This window comes from Pyrus communis, chromosome 6, assembly GCF_041283825.1.
Source record: "Pyrus communis isolate YQ-2024b chromosome 6, ASM4128382v1, whole genome shotgun sequence".
Taxonomy (NCBI): Eukaryota; Viridiplantae; Streptophyta; class Magnoliopsida; order Rosales; family Rosaceae; genus Pyrus; species Pyrus communis.
Window position 1 is genome coordinate 21,732,067 of NC_142570.1, and position 21,166 is coordinate 21,753,232.

At 35.5% G+C, this 21,166-nt stretch overlaps 1 protein-coding gene and 1 long non-coding RNA gene across 8 annotated transcripts; both read left to right on the top strand.

Moving 5' to 3' along the window:
- Positions 1 to 1,904: 1,904 nt before the first annotated feature.
- Positions 1,905 to 3,257, top strand: LOC148696443 (uncharacterized). The gene is made up of 3 exons (XR_015963828.1): positions 1,905 to 2,096; positions 2,321 to 2,399; positions 3,014 to 3,257. It is a non-coding gene; the product is annotated as an uncharacterized LOC148696443 (long non-coding RNA).
- A 10,071-nt stretch (positions 3,258 to 13,328) lies between these two features.
- On the top strand, positions 13,329 to 19,745 carry LOC137710390 (alpha,alpha-trehalose-phosphate synthase [UDP-forming] 5). Of its 7 annotated transcripts, none has more exons than XM_068449359.2 (4): positions 13,329 to 13,548; positions 14,323 to 16,381; positions 17,703 to 17,976; positions 19,160 to 19,745. In XM_068449359.2, the coding sequence occupies exons 2-4, from the start codon at positions 14,397 to 14,399 to the stop codon at positions 19,481 to 19,483; spliced, it is 2,583 nt and encodes an 860-aa protein (XP_068305460.2). In that variant the 5' UTR covers positions 13,329 to 13,548; positions 14,323 to 14,396; the 3' UTR covers positions 19,484 to 19,745. The 7 variants fall into 7 exon arrangements, with proteins under 7 accessions (XP_068305460.2, XP_088552101.1, XP_088552099.1 ...); XM_088695975.1 differs by having other exon boundaries at positions 13,407 to 13,548; positions 19,041 to 19,745; XM_088695973.1 differs by having other exon boundaries at positions 13,428 to 13,548; positions 14,329 to 16,381.
- Positions 19,746 to 21,166: the final 1,421 nt, after the last annotated feature.

Below are 21,166 nucleotides of genomic sequence, written 5' to 3' on the forward strand. Positions count from 1 at the left end.
TGTTATAATTTTTGTTTTTTAATTTTGAACTTTTTGTTGTAAAAGTTGTGGGAATGAATGTCTACATGTTTTAGTTAAAGATGAAAAGTGAGGAAAACTTAAGAATAGTAGCATTGTTGTTGTTGTATGATGTTTTTCAAAATGCACTCATTTCACTTTTATAATTCTTCACGGATATGGTTCTATATAAAGAGTATTCCTTGTATGATCACAACACACAATATAAAAGAAAAGAAGTGAAAGCAATAAGATCAATGTCTCTTCCTTCCCTTATTCACTTGCAATCCTTTTGTGTTATAGTTACAAAACTAAACAGTGTGATACATTGTACCTGTTTCGCTCTTGTCTCTAGCAAAGGTTATCTCTCTAACTTTTGTTTATTTATAACACGTTATCAGCACGACTCTCTAGCCTTAACCAGTTCCTATTTCCCTTCATCGAAAAATGCTTCCTCCAAGGATTTTATTGTTCTTCTTCGTCTCTACCTCACATGCTTGATGTACCCTTGCCAAGATCTTCTAGCACTATGCCTTCTCCAAGTTCTCAATATAACAATTACTTATATTTTTTATTTCTTATTTGGTGTAGCTTCTGATTACTAACCCAGTGCTTATTTATGTTAATTTTACTTCGTTTTAGATGGTGTGGTACAATTGCCCATCTTTGAACTACAAATTTAACTTTTATTGCAATTTTAGATGGTGCGGTATAATCGTCCACCCTCCACTATATATTTAAATTTTCCTACTGTTTGAGTGGTGCGGCATAATCGCCCATCCTACGCTATATTATTTCAATGAGAGTGGTGCGGTACAATCACATTCCTCGTTAATTGTGCAAATCTTGAGCCTGAAGTTTCGAGTGCTTATCATATTGGCCTGAATGTCAAAATGAGAAATTTGTAAGAACCATAAATTCTAACACTACATTCCTCCATAATACATACTATTGCAAGTTCTTACACATCTTATTTTTCTTTTACAAACAGAAAATGGCGAACTTGGCAAAACTTGATTTTGTTGCCTTTGATATTACTGAGAAAAACTACCTCATATGGGTAGTGGATGCCAAGATCCATTTGACGGCAAGAAACCTTAGAGACACCATCAAGGAGGGAAACAATGCATCATCTCAAGATTGGGCGAATGCCATGATCTTGATTCGTCGCTACCTTGATGAAGGATGGAAGAGCGAGTACCTAACAGTTGAAGATCCATTAGCTATCTGAAAGGCATTTTGAAATATATACAATCACCAGAAAACTGTCATTCTCCCAAGGACTCGTTATGAGTGGACACACTTGAGAATCCAGGATTTCAAGACGGTTGCTAAGTATAACTTTGAATGTTCAGAATTAGCTCCCAGATCAAACTTTGTGGGGAGAATATCATTGAGGAAGATATGCTGTAAAAAACTTTCAACACCTTTCATGCTTCCAACATACTCCTGCAACAGCATTATAGAAAGCGAGACTTTACCAAGTATAACTAGCTAATATTAGTGCTCTTCGTGGCTGAATAGAACAATGAGCTCCTGATAAAAAATCATCAGTCCCGACCTATTGGATCGACGCTATTCCTAGAAGTGAATGCTGATTCCCTTGAAGTGAACATCACATCCTCTTATGGCAATAATTACAAACGAGGATGTGGCCACAGGTGAGACCAGTGGAATGGGAAATGTAAGAATCATGGTGTCCAGTTTTACAACCAAGGTCCAAGGCATAATTCAAGCCCAAGCTTCATAAATGTAAATTGCCATAAGGGTAAAGCTCATATGAATAGCTGTAATATCCCCACAAAATTTTAGGTGGTGATTATGAGTAGATTTCTTGTGGCCATTAAAAGTTCTCTTACTTTTGAGACCAAGCCATGGCTTGAAAAAAAAAAAAAGGAAAAGCTGACGTTAGAAAAAGGGGATGGGGTTTCTAGAAAACCCCTCAATTAGCTGCTTCCCCTTCCAGCCGAAAGAAATGAAAAGGTCATCCCTTTTTAGCTCTTAACTTGTCAAAAAAGGAAATCTAAGGAAGAGGAGTTAGTTTTCTTTGCTTGTGAAGACTAGAACAAGTGAGGATCTTTCCCTTGTCTCCATTTAAGGTATCTATTTCTTACCTTTGGGATCTATTTGATTTTTTTGTTTTTGGTTTGTTAACCCAGGAATTGGTTTGGGTGGGAGTAGGAATCATGAAGGTATCATAATTCATGTTATAGTTTTAGAGTTGAGCACCAAGTGTTTGATTAAAGTCCCCAATTAATCTTGAATTAGGGTATGTTGTTTGGTATTTGTATAAGTGGTGTGTGATGGTTTTTCTTACTTATAGAAGGAAGAGAAGGACAAGGGGACTACGAAACAAGTCGACGAACACCCTGGAAGTTGAATGTCAAGAAATTTAGTTTGAGGTAAGGGTGCTTTAACCATAAAAATATTTTGATTTTTCAAATTGTGAAAGTAGATGAAAAGTAGTATCATACCTGTCCAGATGTGAATGTTGAGAAATGTATGAATGGGCACAATGACCTATGAAGTTGTTTGATTATGGGCACAATGACCCAAGGTTTCCCGAGGAAAGCTCTATGTGTGGGGGCTGTGAGAATGAGTTACGAAAGTGATAAATACATGTGATATGAATATTGGTCAAGTATATTACGGTTCTTTCCAATCTGCTTGTCACTTGTTTAGGATAAAAGAAAATCTTTATGATTTGTTGTGCTAGTGATTCTTTAAATGGTAATGGCTTTGTTATCTTCATGACAAAAGAGGTGACTTTGAACTTGTGTGTTGTACCATTGTTATCAAGCTACTGATGCTCCGAAATCTTTGTTTTCTGTCATATGTTATTTTCCAAAAACTTTTGAGCATATTTCAGATTTGTTGGATTACGTAGTTGTGAATATAAGTGGTTTTGAATCACTCTTACTACTTTCGGCATGCATTAGAAATTTTAAATGACTACGAACTTACCCCTACTGGGCATTTTATGCTCACCCCGTTTTTCCTAAACATGTACTTTCAGGTGTGTAGGGTCGACTAGCTGAGTTTCAAGTGGCAGCTCTAGTGTGGGCTAGTTAAAGGGAGTCCAGGAGTACATATCTTTTGGGTGAGCTGCCAAAGTGTTGTATAGTTAGTCTCTGTCTGTAATCGATCCTTTTGTTGTGTAGCAAACTAAGTTGTTGTAGATCTCAATGGGTTAGAGTCTCTACTTACCTGGGCTATGAGAACCATGTATATATAATACTACTCATCTTTTGGCTTATATAGTTTTTTTTTGGACTGGTGTTAAAGATATATTCCACTACCTTAAAGGTATAACGGATTTGGGCTTGTTCTACCTCTATAGATCCTCGAGTGATGCCGTACCCCCTTATCTCGAGTCAATTCTTGCCTTGTTGGTTATGCCGACGTAGGATACTTATCTGATCCACATAAGGCGCGTTCTCCAATGGATTATATCTTTACCGTTGGAGGCACCACAAATCTCTTGGAGGTTAACTAAATAGACCTTAGTTGCCACTTCGTCTAACCATGCTGAAATTCTTGCCTTACACCAAGTAACTTGGGAATGCTTTTGGTTAAGAGCAGTTGTGGGCCATATTTGAAGCTCCTATGATCTTTACCCCATCGTTGCCATCCCGACGACAATCTAATAAGACAACATAACATGCATCAAACAGCAAGGAGACAACACCAAGCACATTGCGCCGAAGTTCTTTTTCTCACTTCAACAACCAGAGCATCAGAAGATTGAAGTCACGCAAATCCATTCACAAGATAATCTGGCCAACCTCTTCACTAAATTAGTACTGAAGGCGACATTTCAGAAGCTTGTTCAAGGGATTGGTATGTGTAAACTTTCTGAGTTGTAACATTGTTGGTTCTCTTTGGAATTGTGTCAAACTCAGGGGGAGTATCCTGAAGTATTCTTGCTTGATCTTAATGTACTCTTTTTCCCTACGACTAGGAGCATTTTTCCCATTGAGTTTTTTTCTACCTAACGAGGTTTTGACGAGGCACCCATCTTGGGTTGATCATAGCTATGATGACATCCCGTAGACGTTTCATTTGACTTTGCATTACTCACACATTTTTCCTTAGATTATAGATTTTGTCCCTACTCGGGTTTTTACCATAGCCATAGGGTTTTTTGTGAGACTTACTGCCTTATGCAAGTTCCTACCTTATTTGAGACTAGCGTGTTCCCAGATTCAGTGCCAAAAAGTCAACTTCCTCAACTCTACATGATGCCGAATCTACTTGAGTATTTACACACTCAAAGGGGAGTGTTATAAACCTTTTATTTAAGTGTGATTGTGTAAATCCTATATTAGATTTTATTCTAGTTATTCTTTACTATTAGGACTTGTATTTCTTGGAGGAGAAAGATTTTTTTTCCTCCCTTATTACTATAAATAAAGGCACTGCGTAGGGGGGAATAACATATCCTTTACACAACCCTACAACAATAAAATATTTGTTTAGTTGTATTTCCTAATGTAGCAAAGAGGCAAGAGCGTAAACCTCAGAAACATACATATAGTTGGAATTAGGGAAACCAACAGTTCGATTAGTCCTAAGTAATCAAACAAAAAGCCGACTTAATTACTCCAAAAACGTGCTTTAAGTTGTTGAGTATATGACCATCCAATTAACACCTTGAGATTGTCAGAAAATACAATAGGAGAAGGCCACTTCTACTAAGTAGTAACTCATCTTATCTCTTAAAAGATGCTTATTTGTTGCTAAGTAAATCTATCACATCTCTTAAACAATGTTAATTAACTTAATTTTATTGATATTTGCAAGTGATTAGATTAAGAACTTGGAAGTGAGGATTTTCAATTTTTCCAAGAAAGTGATTGGAGGAAACTGAGTTTTATTGTGTAGCTTGTAAAAGGGGGAAGAAAGGTCGAATCTTTAGGTATGCAGATGGTGTTCGGGACTCTGGGTAGCCTCGGAGATGGGTTGATGACGCCGCTGACTATGCTCGTTCTCAGCTGTGTGATCAACGAGTATGGAGGTGCTACTCTTACTTTCTCCAATGAAGTTGTGGACAAGGCATGCGGGATTACAAAATGTAATGAACTTTGGCTATAACTTTTTACTTATTTGGCTAACAGAGTACTACACTTAATATTTTTCCAGTACGCAATGAGGCTACTAATTTGGTTTCGGTTCGGTTTGGTTTAGTTTCTCTAATTCGGTTTTTTTTTTTTTCGGTTTTCGATTTTTCATTTTTGGTTCGGTATTCGGTTCCCTTTTTTTCGATTTTTGGATTTTTTGAACCTAGCCCAATTGACTAACTCCAATGGTCGGGGTTTTAACCTAAAATTTAAGCACTAACCTATAAACATTTTTTCTCTTCCAATGGTTTTGGCTTAAAATTTTAATCCGAGATTATTAAAGAATGATTTTACCTAATCTTTTTTTTTTTCGGCAACTTTTAAAAGAATAAAATGCATGTAGATGGGTTGTTTTATACACACCCTACATTTTGTTCACTACACCCTACATACTTAATACATCTCACATACTTTCCAATAATACCCTTACATCCACACTCTTTGTGAAATTTAAGATTTATTTTCATATTCTCTATTCAATTTTCTGCACTTTTAGTTTTGTCCACTCGAGGGTTTAGTCTTCCATCAATTTTCTACACATTTAGTTATGTTTATAGATTTTTTTTATTTCAATTTTTTATGAAACTATGACTTTCATTAACATAAGGAATCAACAGACAGTACAAGAGGAGAGAGCCAACTAAGCTCCTCTTCAATTCCAGATTTAAAATCATAAGCACGAATTGCATATTGAGCAAGTTCATGAGCCACATCAAGCTCTGTTCTGCCATTGACAAAAAAACATTTGAAACTTTTTCCCAACATTTGTATATTCTCCATGACACAAACCTCTGGACCCATACAATCCTCCATAGACGTAATATCAACCACCACCACTCCCTTTGTGTCGAGCTTGAGAACAATATCCCTAAGGCCCAAATTGAAAGCAAACATCAAACGTTTCTTTTCTGCAGACATTTCAGCGGCTTTAACTGAAAGGCACTCCTGCATTGGTTTTGATTCGAATTATTGTGAAAGTGTTACTTTTTAAAGTTGAAATTTATTTTATTTTTTATTTTTTATTTTTTCGTTTGTGAATGTTCTGCAGTAGGTTTTGACATAGCTCCTAATGTCATCACTCAATGCATCACCATTGACTTCTTTAGAGATCCTCTTGTCCCACAATGCACGTAGTTTGGTGTCGTTGTCGATCTCAAGCTTCTTCTGGCACCCGATGGTGGGATTAACAATGTTAAACTTCATGTTTGCTCAGCTGCCGGCAGGATGCTCCGCCTGCTAAACCACTCGAATTTGCCGAGCTCCTGGTAGCTTTTTTCTTGAAATTTATTTGCTCAACTAATTTGATTGTTTTACTTCAACTAATTTGGTTTTCGTGGGCTAGATAGTCATTTCATATAAAAGTATATGTCATTTAATAATAAATTTTTATGTGGGGTGTATTTAATAATGAAAAATCACCAAAACCTACCTCATTCTTAAACACAAATACCTAGGTGGGTAGAAAAAAGAAGAAGGAAGAATCGTATGACGAAAGTGAATTCTGTGTGGATGTCTGAACAAATATGTATGTATTTATAGAGTTTTTTGATGAATTTTGATTTAAATAATTTTTTAAGGTTTTAGCCATTAGATTTAACTTTGGGTCGTTATATCAATTTTTTTTTACCGTTAGATTGCTCATATTCGATCTCAGTGGTTGGTGTAATGAATTTATAAATTATTATTTTTTTTAAATAAATTTGAACATGGACTAATGCCCGACATCTTCAGCAGTTGGGTCATAGCGCTAGGTCTTAGCCATTATAGTTGGCTCATTTTCTGGGCTAAACGTGACCCAAAAATCAAATTGGACAACATCGAACAATTTGATTTTTACGATTTTGAAATGGTTTCAGTTTAAAACTGAACGCCATAATATAAAAACTATTTAATTTAATTAGAAAGTTGGGTGTTGGGGTGTAATTGGTTATTTGGTGGAATCCATACATGGATTTGGATACTTGAATTTTAGTATAGTGGTTATTGGTTTCTGTGATTTGTTTTTCCTTTTGATTTTGAAACAAACCCAAAAAGAATTTCTTCAATTTTATTATGGTGATTATCAATTTTAGGAGCCAAAACAAATTGAAAAAACTATAAAAATAAAATTTTAAAAAAAAGTTGGGAATCCCAAACCGAAACAGCCATGTAAGGTAAGCCTAATTTTTTAATGGGCCTATAAGCTAGGCTCAAATCGAAACTAAAGCTGTTTGAAACCGAACCGAACCAAAACAAAATGATTCAGTTTCACTTCAGTTTAAATTGTCCAAACTCTCCTCTCCCAAATTAATGTAATAGTTTTGAACTCTCACCCTTCCCCTAATAATAATAACTTTTCAAAAAGCTTAACCTCATACTCCCTTCTCATCACTTTCTACTTCTCTACTAACCTACACAATAGAATGGTTAAGTAGTCGAGCTATCGGTTGCATGTGGTCTTTTTTCTTTTCTCCCATCATTTGTTCTTCTACCTTTTTTTATCACTTAATTTGGCAAATTGGCTTTCTTTTTTTTTTTTTTTTTTTTTTTTCAATTTTATAATCCAATGTATGTATGTATGTATATGATCAAAAACTAAAATTTAAGAGTAAAATGATGCATAAAATTAGGGAAGTTATTTTGTTACCTATATTAAATGTAATCAAGTTGATGATGTGGATAAGTGGGTTTTCCTATAATTTATATAATTGGCTGGGTCTAAGTTAAAAGAATAAAAGTCCAGTAAAAAAAATAAATATGGGTACAAATTAAAAATAAAATTTTAATTACCGTACTAAAAATGTATGGTTTGGTACAAATACCGTACCATTACTGATTGGTACAAAATTTCGGCATAAATTTGGTATGGTACAATAATTTGGCAAAAAATCCCAACCCCACCCTTTACAATTTAAGCCTTGATAGCCTTCATTAACCTCGATTGCCTCAATCAGCCTCCATTTGAAATTAATGTGCGTCTGACTTTTGCTATGATCTTCCCCACATTTTAGGCCCAAGATTTGAACTTTGCTATGATCTTCCCCACATCCCAACTCCTTTAGACCAGGAATGTGGTAAGAAAGTGAATTGGGCTCACTTGGAATGAACTACCTATTGAAGTGTGCTCGCTTATCTCAAACAAGGAATGACAAATGTTGCTCATCAACTGGAAGTCAGTTGCTTGACTTGAACGCATGCTTACTAGACTCGACTCGAATGCATGCTTACTCGGCTCAACTTGAACGTGCACTCATTCCACTCGAACGCGCTAACTTAACTTAAATGAGGGATAACAAATCAAGGTCCAAACCTATAGAATTATTGGCGGAGTTGAAGGAATGATTAATTGTGCAACACTAGATAAAGTTGAAAGACATCAAGAATTAGAGATTTTTATAGTTGAAAAGCTATTATTAGAGTTGAGGGACCAAAATGTAACTTGATTCTTTTTTTGGTCAAATGGTAGATTTCATTTCCAATAAAAAAACATACATCCAAGAGGCCAGCCCTAGGGATCAAGATCCTCTCCTGAGCAAAGGGTGAAGATCTTCCTGACCAAGCCTATCGGGACGTTGAAATTTTATCCAACGACTATAAATAAAGGGCCCCTCTAAAGTTATAATAATTGTAGCCGTTGGATAAAATTTTAACGATCCGATGAGCTTAATTAGAAGGATCTTCACCCTTTGCTTAGGAGAGGATCCTGATCCCAGCCGTAAATACATCAAATTAAGCATAGAAAAAAAGTAGAGCCTGAAACTTAAAAAAGTGTGCCTGAAGCCAGCAAAGGGTCTACCACAAAACCAAAAAACCAAAAAACCTACATCCCTGCCATCACATTGGCACCAGAGATCCTCCACCACACAGCATCCTAAATTCCGACCAAACAAAGGCCCAGGAAGAAGAAGACACAGAGCTCCACCATCCTTACAACATCACCAAACGATCCGTTGCCACCAAACAAAAGAAGCTGACAAGGAAGCTGATGGGAAAACCACAAGCATCTGTGCCGATAAAGGCACACAAACGGTTTGAGAAATCCGCGTCAAAGCACAGTGAAGAGATGTAGCAGATTGAAATTAGTGCGAAAACAAGGGGAAATGTAGTGATTTGGGTGGATGTGAAAAAGTAAGAAATGAACATTGAGATAGAAAAGAAGTGGATAGAATTAGAAGTGGAAGGAAATTAGTTCTTAGAAACATAGAAGAATGGGAAGAATGACAGGTAAATGGAAGATCAAAGCAGAAACAAGGTGAATATCAGGGTTTAGGACTGCAAGGTGAAACGAAAGCAAACGGGATACAAAAACAACAAAAAAGAAAGGAAACAAAGAAAAGATTGATGCCGACCCAGGCCGCACCTAGGGCCGATGGCTGAAGAAGAGTTGGATCAAGGAAAGACCACATAGACAATGCGAAAATTTCTCAGGGAGAGAAAAGAACTCTCACTACAATACTAATTGATAATTTTACTTGATTGGAAGAAGTTGAGGAAAAATATTTTAAGATACTCACTTTACTACATTGAAGTATTATGGTTTTCAAACTCTCATATATCACGTATTTTCATCTCTACGTCATATCTAAAGTTAGAATTATAGGACACTTTCAAGCATTTATTAAGTTTTCCGTAAAATTCTCTGCTAAATTATGATGTGACATCTACGTAGATAATGATTAGGTTCACGTGTCAATCTGGCCCTACATGTCACCTTTGCTTTCCCTTTCCTCATCCCTCACCGTCCTTCTTTACTCTGCCTCTTCACTTTCTCTGTTGTTCGATCTCAAGAACCCAAAAATTCACCGTTTTGCTGCTACCCTGCTTGCTGTTGGAAACCGTGGAATTCGCTGGAACCACCATGCCCAAATATGATCTCTGAATCCACGAACTTGGCTGCTCACCACTTTGAATTAGATGCAATTTGTAACCCGGCTGACCAGCCCATATCTCGACCTGTTTCTTTTCTGCCTAAACGACCCAGCCAATCCCGAACCATCACGACCCACCTCGACTGCCACGTCGCCGACGCCGAGATTTTGATCAAGAGCGACACCTTCCTCAACTCCGTTGTCTTGTCTGTCAACAGCTCCTCCTCCAAGAGGAAGACGGTCCGGACCACTACCGGAACCTGGTAACTGGGCTCTAAATCGGAAGCACTAAGTTGAGGAACTCGACGATGGAGTCGCTTTTGGGGCTTCTACAAAACTTTTGGTATGGTTTGGACGATTCTAGTTGCCAAGGATCTGAGACGGGGTGTATTGGCATAGAAGGTTTCTCTAAGAATTACGGAGAGATTTACAAAAGATAGAAAAAGGAACGAAGGGGAGGAAGTTCTGCTATTATCCCCACTTTTTTACCTTTTAACGTTCATGTGGGCTGCGTGACGTTCAACTATTGTCTACGTGAGCACCACGTTACAAATTAACAGAAGTTCTCAAGAAAAACGTAATAGATGTCCAAAAGTTTTTTATAATTCCAACTTTAGGTATGACACAGAAATAATAGAAAGGGACGTTTTGATATAAACGCCTCGTTTTTAAATGTTATAGATTAAACATCTATTCCTTTTGCAAATTTGATTAAACATTTTCCCTACCATTTTAGTACTTTAATTTTATTTTATTAGAAGTCTATTTAAGTTAGCATTCTTTTTTTTTCCTTTTATTTTTATGCATCTCTTATTATGATGATTTAAGATTATTTTTTATTTTTTATTAAAATATTTATTTTAGTAAATTAAATAGAACGTAACAAAACTTGTTGTTAGGTACGTTTAGTTATATCGATACGTTTGATTATAATGGTACATTTAGTTACTTGGTACATTTGAATTTTTGGTCTATTTGGCTTCTTGGTATATTTTAATTTTTGGTACATTTGAATTTTTTGTACGTTTGTTTTCAAAACATAAGTTTTACTACTTTTGTCCTAATAATGAGGAATTACCTTAATTAATTATTTTTTTTATAGAAAGAGTCGTTAACAATGTAAAAGTGTAAATTACTTTAATTAATTTTTTAATTTTTTATAGAAAGAGTCATTAATCAACGGACAATAGCCTTTTTGTTAATTCAAAATTATATGATTTATCGTTATTATTTAGCATTATCTACAATAATAAGGATTTATCTTCAATCAACCAAAAGTTGTTCCAAAGACTTATCTACAAAAAAACAAGACTATCTAGAGCATTGTGTATGAATCAAACATATTTTTAAACATTCCAAAAAGATGAATATTCATTTTAATATAGTTTATAATTGGGCACGTTTTAATTTGGGGTGGGTATGTTTTCGTTTAACCTTGGTACGTTTTCATTTAATGTTGGTACGTTACCATTTGACATGGGTGTACATTTAGATTTGAAAAGTTTAAATTTTTAGACTTAAATATAATTGAAATTATTTAAAATATATAGCAGATATTTAAATGTAAATTAATTTTAATTAATCTGAAGTAGTTCAAGTCTGAGTATCTTAATCAAATGTTTCAAAAGCTTGATAAAAAAACTCAAAAAACATAAATGTTTAGTCTATAAAAGTTTAAAATAAGGCATCTAATTTTAATTTTCTCTAAATAAACTTAATGCATGAAAGTTTGAACACTACGATATATCAATATAATAAAGTGATAATTGCCTGATATTTTATATTTTAACATATTGGGTTGATATCAATGAGTACCGTACAACATGTTGGGTTGGTGGTTTATTAATCATTTATCTTCCAACTTCTATAAGAAAAAAATTGTTTCATTTATTAATCAAAATTTTAAATGTATCATAAAATAGACAATATCAAACTAAGTGCGACAGAGGTCAAAATCAAAGGGCATTTTGGGGGCAGAGGAAAGTGGTTGGTGCGCTGCTTCAGTTCCATTATTTTTCGTTTGTTAAAAAAATAAAAAAATAAAAATCAAATATGAATACGACAGAAGTCATAATTTTATGTTGGTGTGCTGCACAGAATCTCTAATAATAATTTTATATCCCAGTCACTCTCAGAGCTACCGCAGTTTTGCTGTGTTAAAAAAAAAAAAATTATTGTGTTGTAAGAATAAATAATTGTAAAATAACTAGTAAAATGTATATTAAATTTTAATAGTAAAAATATTTTTAGTAAAAAAATAATATTTAAGCGTTTGATAATTTTTTATATAAAATTTTTGTAAAAGTATATGTTATGATGTAATATTATTTATTATTTATTTTCTTTTCATAATTTTGTTCTTTCTCTCCTATTTTTTTTTTCTTTGTTTTCCTCGTTGCCTCCCCCTGTTTCTCTCCTATTTTCCTTTGTCTTCCTAGCCTCCAACCTGCTTCTCTGCCAGTTTTCTTCGTTGTCTCCGCCGGGCTTCTAACCAATGTTGTTGTTGAGTTAAATAACCATGCTTAACCATTGTTGGTGCTGACTGCACTGTTTTATGTTCAGCATGTCAGTTGAGAGATTTTTGAACAGAGGTTGATTGTCTGTCCTTCTATTTTCATATTCTTCTTATGTCTTCTTGTGATATATGGTCACGGTTAAACCACGTCAACATTTTATATTTCTATTACCTTTTGTTTTATTATTTCTATAAAAAATTAATATAAAATATTAACGTAACTTAACCGTAACCACACAAACAGAAAAGTAAAATAGAAGGGTAGACAATCCACCTCCTTTTTGAACATGAGACACTACTTGTTAGTATATAGTAGAAATATTTACTGTTTTATGTTCAGCATGTCAGTCAAGAGATTTTTTAACATGAGACAAAACACTACTTGTTAGTATATAGTAGAAATATTTTTTTTTCTTTTAAGTATGTCTGGTATTATATGATACATATGTGTTTATCCTGGTGTTTTTAGAGAAATATTTTATTATCTCCAAAACACGGGTGATATTCAATATTTTATTATATAAATAGTGGAAAGTTTTTTTTTTTTTAAGTTAATTTTTTAACACAAGTATCTCACTATTTGTATACTGATTATCCATGTTGTGGACACACTGAAAACTCTTTTCGTGTTCTAGCACATTAAAAATGGATAATGGTAGGAAGACCAAAATTTTAAATTAAATTTACAAACTAAATGATATGTTACAAAATAACAATCCAATTATTAGCGATCGCATTATTTAATTTACAAATTTAAATTAAAAAATTTGACCTCTCAAACATTATTTCTCAAAAAAATCTCCCCAGCATGTCATCGCTATTACAAGTTACAACAAAATTAGAGAGAGAAAAGTAACAGAGAGCATCTAATTCTTTGTAAAAGGACATCCCTTTTGTTTTTTTTATCGAATGTAAAAGGAAATAGTTGTCTCAGTGAGATTTTTTACCAAATTTTAGCAAACGCACTGGCCTTTCATTTTCTCCAAATGCAATTCAGAGAGAGAGAGAGAGTAAAAAGGGAGCATCTTTGGGGTCTCAGTGCACCGTCATTCTTCACCAAAGCCAAAAGGTGAGCAGTTTCTCTCACTAACACACTCATTCACTGTGAAGTGTGGAATGATTATTTTAAAGCTTTATTTTTCATGGTTATTCTTCTGATCTTTCAAGTTGGAATCTACTTTTTTGGTGCATTTTTCCACTTGGTTTTGAGTGCTGGTGCTGGTGCCGCTTGCTGCTGCATCTTTCATTCACTTGCTTAGTTGACTCTCTCTCTCTCTAGATTATTTTTACTTTTTGTGATGGAAGGTGGGTTGAATATGCATTTTGATTTCTCAAACTAATTTGATGGGTAGATAGATAGATAGACAGACAGACTCTCCTCAAGATTCTTGCATTTCTGGGTTGCTTTATGACTGCACTCTGGAGGTGATTATTTCTCAGTTTTGGATCTAATTTCTTCAGATTTAGGCATCTGGGTAATTCCAAATCTGTTACTTAGGTTCTTGATTTTTCTGGGTTTTGTTCAAATAATTGTGTGAGTTTCAGATTTTAATTTTTGGCTCTTTATTACATTTAACTGCTCTAATTCTGTAAAATTTTGATTTCTGCTGAGAGAGGAAAGCTAATTAAAAGAGCTTTCTAGTAAAATTTATTTGTTTGTAAAAGCATCTCTGTATTATAGTGAAGCTTCTATCCCAGTTTATGCTGTCACAACTCAACTATTGGTACTATAATCTGTGCAGCTGCAGTAGATTTCTTTTGTTAATGGTTTGATTTTCTGTTGATATTTCATGTTTTTTTTTTTTTTTGTGTTTCGTGTTTATGGGTTGTTAATTCTTTGTAGAAGTAGGCCCTGAGGAATCAGCACAGTCCTCTTTCACTTCCAAGCTGACCAGAAGTTCCCGATTCGTCCTCACAATGGTTTCAAGGTCCTATTCTAGCTTACTTGACCTTACTTCTGGTGACTCCCCAACTTTTGGCCGCGAGAAGAAGAGGTTTCCCCGAGTGGCAACTGTCGCTGGAGTATTGTCTGAGTTTGATGATGACAACAGTAATAGCGTTGGCTCTGATGCTCCGTCATCCATTGCTCAAGAACGGATGATCATAGTGGGAAATCAGCTTCCACTTCGGGCCCATCGGAGAGACGATGGCGAATGGTACTTTAGCTGGGATGAGGATTCACTTCTTTTGCAACTCAAAGATGGCCTGGGAGAAGATGTAGAAGTAGTCTATATTGGTTGCCTTAAAGAAGAAATTGACCCAAGTGAGCAAGATGATGTAGCCCAAACTTTGCTTGATACTTTCAAATGCGTCCCTGCATTTATCCCACCTGACCTTTTTAGTAAATTTTATCATGGTTTTTGTAAACAACATTTGTGGCCTTTATTTCATTACATGCTTCCTCTCTCACCAGATCTTGGTGGTAGGTTTGATCGGTCTCTATGGCAAGCTTATGTTTCCGTGAACAAGATATTTGCAGATAAAGTAATGGAAGTGATTAGCCCTGATGATGATTTGGTGTGGGTTCATGACTACCATTTGATGGTGTTGCCAACATTTTTGAGGAAGAGGTTTAATAGATTGAGGCTTGGATTCTTTCTCCACAGCCCGTTCCCTTCGTCTGAGATATACAGGACACTTCCTGTAAGAGATGACCTTCTAAGAGCACTTCTGAATTCTGACCTTATTGGCTTCCATACTTTTGATTATGCTAGGCACTTCCTCTCTTGTTGTAGTAGAATGCTTGGCCTTTCATATCAATCTAAGCGAGGATACATCGGGCTTGAGTATTACGGTCGCACTGTAAGCATTAAGATTCTTCCTGTTGGGATACACTTACACCAGCTCCAAAATGTGTTGAATCTTCCAGAGACTGAATCTAAAGTTGCTGAGTTGCAAGATCAGTTTAGGGGGAAAACTGTTTTGCTTGGGGTTGATGATATGGACATATTTAAAGGAATCAGCTTGAAACTTTTGGCCATGGAACAATTGCTTATTCTACATCCTGATAAGAGGGGTAAGGTTGTTTTGGTTCAAGTTGCTAACCCTGCCAGAGGCCGGGGGAAAGATGTCCGAGAGGTCCAGGTAGAAACTGATGCCACAGTGAAGAGGATCAACGAGACATTTGGAAGGGAAGGATACAAACCTGTGGTCTTGATTGATACCCCGCTTCAGTTTTATGAGCGAATTGCTTATTATGCAATTGCGGAGTGTTGTCTTGTTACAGCGGTGAGGGATGGAATGAATCTTATACCCTATGAGTATATTATCTGCCGCCAAGGAAATGAGAAGCTAGATGAGACTTTAGGACTAAACCCAACAACCCCAAAGAAAAGCATGCTAGTGGTATCCGAGTTTATAGGATGCTCTCCATCACTAAGCGGGGCAATCCGAGTCAACCCATGGAACATTGATGCTGTTGCTGAAGCTATGGATTCTGCTCTTATGGTGCCAGAGGCAGAAAAACAGTTGCGACACGAGAAGCATTATAGGTATGTCATTACACATGATGTTGCATATTGGGCGCGCAGCTTCTTGCAGGATCTTGAAAGGGCATGTAGGGATCATATGAGGAGAAGGTGCTGGGGAATTGGTTTTGGCTTAGGGTTCCGGGTGATTGTTTTGGATCCAAATTTCAGAAAGCTTTCAGTTGAACTTATTGTTTCAGCTTATAAAAGGACCAAGAATCGAGCGATTCTTTTGGATTATGATGGTGCTATGATGCTGCCGGGTTCAATTATTACCACTCCTAATACAGAGGCTGTTGGAATCTTGAACAATTTATGCAATGATCCCAAGAATGTTGTCTTTCTTGTTAGTGGGAAAGACAGAAAGACTTTAACCAAGTGGTTTTCTTCTTGTGAAAAGCTTGGGATTGCAGCAGAGCATGGCTATTATGTGAGGTACGTGCCTGTTTGTTGTTATAGCCCCCTACTTCTTGTTTCCCTGCAGTTCCTACAAGCTACATAGAACTTTTCTTTATATTAATATTTACTTTTCATGTCATTCAAATTCAATTCCTGTATATTTCAGTTTCCTGCAGTAGAATATAACCTCAACCTCATGCCTGCTAATTTGCCTTTCTATAAGTCTTCTAGGCCATCCTCTCTTTCAAGGCTGGTGCAGCTCTACATTTCCCACTAACTGCAGTTTCCGGCCATAAACTTAAACTTGTGATTTTTGGTTTTGGATCTTTGTCCTAATCAAGTCCTTGTTATAGGTATTACATACACACTTTAAAAACGAAGGAACAAAAAGAGGAAAATATGATGAGAAATAAAAAAGAACTTGTTAATGTAACTTATCTTAGTTGGTCTTCTATCAGTGGCTAAGTTCTGGTTGTAGATGTCACATGGACAAGTTAGAAAAAGACAGGAAAGAAGAGGAGCAGATACTATAAACTTTTTACTTTTCTTCTTGTCATTTTTCTTAATTAAATTGCTTAATTAAAACATCTTTGAATTTTCCCAGTATATAACCCTTTGTAGCTTTCTGGTTGCAAAATTGAAATAATTTTAGCTTTCAGCATAGTAATATCGAACTAGGATTAGATCTGGTCAAGGTTTGTGTCCGAGAAGGTTGGGCAGCTTCAGTTTCTAGTTGTACGAAGAACTGACGAACTTGCAGTCTCACTTGTCCAGTTTACTAACAGCTTGTGTATTCAATATTTCAATTAAAAAATGTATTTCAAAATATAAACTACTCTTTTGTACAAAATAGAAGGGCGGAAAGGAATTAGTGAAATTAGGATGGCTACTACATATGTTGAATTATTTTCCCTACATATTAATTAGGGTAGCTCTTCCTATCAAAAGATTATGTCACTCAATTTACATCATTTTTAGATACCCTTAATACTGAAACATGAAAAGTTCTAGTAATTATGTTACAGCGGATAAAACTATTCATGTTGAAGAACTGGAATTGGAGCTCAATTTATTATTTCTCACATGTTTCGGATTGTCATATGCTTGATAATGGAGTTGTGCCCATTTATATGCTGAAAATTTTGAATTCAAATGCTACAACTCTTAATAATAGAGTTGTGCTAGTTTGTATCCTTTTTTATTCTGGGGACGTGAGGTGTACCACAGTGCAACCTTCATATCAGTCTCTAACCTAGTGATGCATTTTCCATTCATGGAATTTTGGAAAGAGAAACATGTCTGAAGATTTCTTTGTTTGTTTGTGGTGTATTTAATTTTGATCGATACTCTTTTTCAGGTCAAATCATAATGCCGACTGGGAAACTTGTATCTCTATTCCAGATTTTGATTGGAAACAGATTGCTGAGCCAGTAATGCAGTTATATACCGAAACAACCGATGGTTCTACCATAGAGACCAAAGAAAGTGCTCTTGTTTGGAATTATCAATACGCAGATCCAGATTTTGGCTTTTGTCAGGCTAAGGAGCTTCTAGATCACCTGGAAAGTGTTCTTGCCAATGAGCCAGTTTCTGTCAAGAGTGGTCAGCACATTGTAGAAGTTAAACCTCAGGTTAGTAGCTCTTTGTTCTCCTTCCACTGTCAGTTTATAGCCATTCCTAAGTCTAATCTTGTCTTCTATAGTAACATGCACTAAGTAATTGAGACGTTCTTAAATATTATAATTATCATTATAAGTTTGATATGTTCTCACTATAATGAGGACTAAGATTCCAAAGCAACAGATGACATTGGAGTATTAGGTACAAAAAGAATCCTGAATTCCCTATGTGCAAAGGAATATATTCTTTAGGGACGGCATTACATGCAAGAATTGAACATTCCATTAATTAATGTCCAGATAATTGCGTTAAAACCCATGAGTAGAACTCATTCTCAAGAACTAGCTTATAAGGAAAGGGTGCCCTTTGTTTATTCTCATACCATGTTAAGCCGAGGGGTAGAATTTCATCCTTAAAGATTGGCTTCTTTCAAGGAAAGCGTGCTCATGCATTTGTACATTGCAAATCCCAAATGGTACTCATGTGATGTGGAACTATGCTAACTCTCTCATCCAGTGTTATGAACTGGGTTTAACATGGTTTCAGAGTAGCTGTATCGTAAGGATGGGTCAAGGTTATATTGCTTGGCCAAGGTAGAGTGGGAAAACCTAGTGTCTGCAACCCTGCAATCCTGGTGCAGAAGTAAGTGTTAGAATTGTTCCACATGCCCTGCATCCCTTTTGGGTTAATGTACAAGCAAACGGGCACCTTTTGGAAGAAACGGACGGGAACTTTTTCCTTGAAACGAATTTTAAAGATGAGTTCCAACCTGGGTTTTAACTAACAGGTCAGAAAATTGGAGAGAGCGTCAAGTAACCTTATGCAATTGCGTTGGGAGAAGTCGAGAGGATTCAAATCTATTAATAAGTGTAACCTATCATTCTCTAATCTTTAAAGATTTTTCATTTTTTTTCAAGGAAGAAACATCTCATGGTGAATCTAATTTATTGGACTGTTTTGAATTGATTAGACTCATAATAGCATCTCTTGTATGGATCATAAATTGGATGTTGACTTTTAGTGATTCTCCTATATATTTCAGTTCAGATATTACAGTGTGATATTTGTTTTTAAGATTTTGAAGCATGAAAAGTGAAAAAAGTATTGCAAACTCTCTTTGAGGTTTCGGTGGTATAGAGCGGAAGCTTAGCCCCAGACCTTACAAGTTTCTCTTCTTCTATGACCATCTCATAGGGTGTCAACAAAGGCCTTGTAGCGGAACGTCTCCTCGTAGCAATGAAACAGAAAGCAATGCTTCCAGATTTTGTTCTGTGTATTGGGGATGACAGATCCGACGAAGACATGTTTGAGGCGATAATGAGTTCAAGGGACTCTCTCTCTCCGGTGGCTGAAGTGTTTGCTTGCACTGTCGGTCAGAAGCCCAGCAAGGCCAAGTACTACCTGGAAGACACAACTGAGATTCTGAGAATGTTACAGGGGCTGGCCAATGCTTCGGAGCAGGCGGCCAAAAGCGCTGCACCGCAACTTTCTCAGCGAGTACTTACTTTAGAAAAGTAAATAGATTATTCATTGAAACCCCGTTCTGTTATTATGCAGTGACTAGTGTGTGAGTGGCTAAATTGTAAAATTCGCTCATATCTTGATGTTGGCCTTCATTACTTTGTGTGTTTCTGAATCTTTCAACCGAGATGTTTTGGCGGGGCGCAGAGCTTACAGGATGTATGAATCCAATATTATAAATCGTGTAACGATATTATCCAATTTGTGAAGGCATACCAAAGTTTTCAAATTTATATAATTTTCTCTTAGGGGACCAAAATCTAGTTTAGCTTAGATTTGCTAGTGAGCATAAATGTCCATCTGCACGTAATTATGTTTGCAACGTGTTTAGCTAGTTTTGGTTGGTTGGTTGAACCAAACCAATCCCACTATTTTGCATAGGTTTGAAGTTTGAACACAAAAAAGTGTCATTTAGACTGAATTGAGCAGTAATTAGTCTGATTTGGGTAGGTGCTCTTTTTATCTTGTGGAAAATTAAAATTATTCAAAGAACGAAATCTCCAGCACAACTATTTTCGGTATAATCGAAAAGAAAAGCATTTCTAGCAACAATGAGTAAAGACTTATCCCAAAGATATGTATTTTGAATGAAGCGGTCAAAACTAGTAATGGTATCAGTGAGAAAATTCGCCTTCTAAAAAACATGAGATCTAGACATAAAAGAAAAATATTGTACAAGTAATGTGATGTGCTCAATGATGGTATTCAACAGGCAAAGCGTCCTGCACTTAATCAAAATAAAATCAATATTATTTTATCACGTTACTATTACTATCAACTTTTAAAAAATTAAAGGTTAGTTTATTAATTTCATGAAACGTCAAATATTGTTTGGTGGTAGAGATTTATAAATTAGAATGATAGGATGCAATTTTTGCTTTTATATGTGCTTGAAATTTAGTTGTTTCCTTCTCTCTCTCTCTCTCTTTTTTTTTTTTTTTTTTTTTTTTTTTTGGTGAAAAATTGTTTATGTTGTTAGGGTTATGGTTGTTGCTTCATAAGATTATAAAAACTAATGAAAAAAATTTGAAAATTTTGAGTTTAAACGATAAGGACAAAATAAAGGGTAAAGTGAATAGTATTAGGATTGACGATAATGACAAAATAAAGGGTAAAGTGAATAGTACTAGGATTGACTTTTTAGTGTAAAAATATGGTTTTTCATTAAAGTGAACAGTACCAGGAGTTTTTCGTTAAAGTTCCCTAGAATTTAATGAAGGGAGACAATGTATGATATAAAGCAGGACAAGCCAATAGAACTAGAAGGTCATTTGATCAAGTCTCTCAGATACATTATTGTCAACGAAGGGTGAGCACGTGATGTTTTGTTTCAATAATTCGTTCTCCAATAAAAAAAGAAAAATTGTTAGGCCTTTTCACTTATAAGTAAGATGTTTTAGGTTTGATTTTCGTCAAAGGCGAATTTGAACCAGATTATTGCTAGCCCATTGTGAGACTTAGCTTGTTCCCCCACCTCCTTAATGTAGATAATATCGCTTGTTCAAAAGAAAAAAAAAAGATTGGCTTTGGGAACATATACGGTCGGTGACGGGTCCAGGATTTGAATTTGGGTGGTTGTAGTATTAAAGGTTCAAATTTTTTAGATAAAAACATAGTGTGAAGCGTGCAAAAGAAAAAAATTTAGTTTATTCACTAAGGCATTTTGTCGAACACTTGATG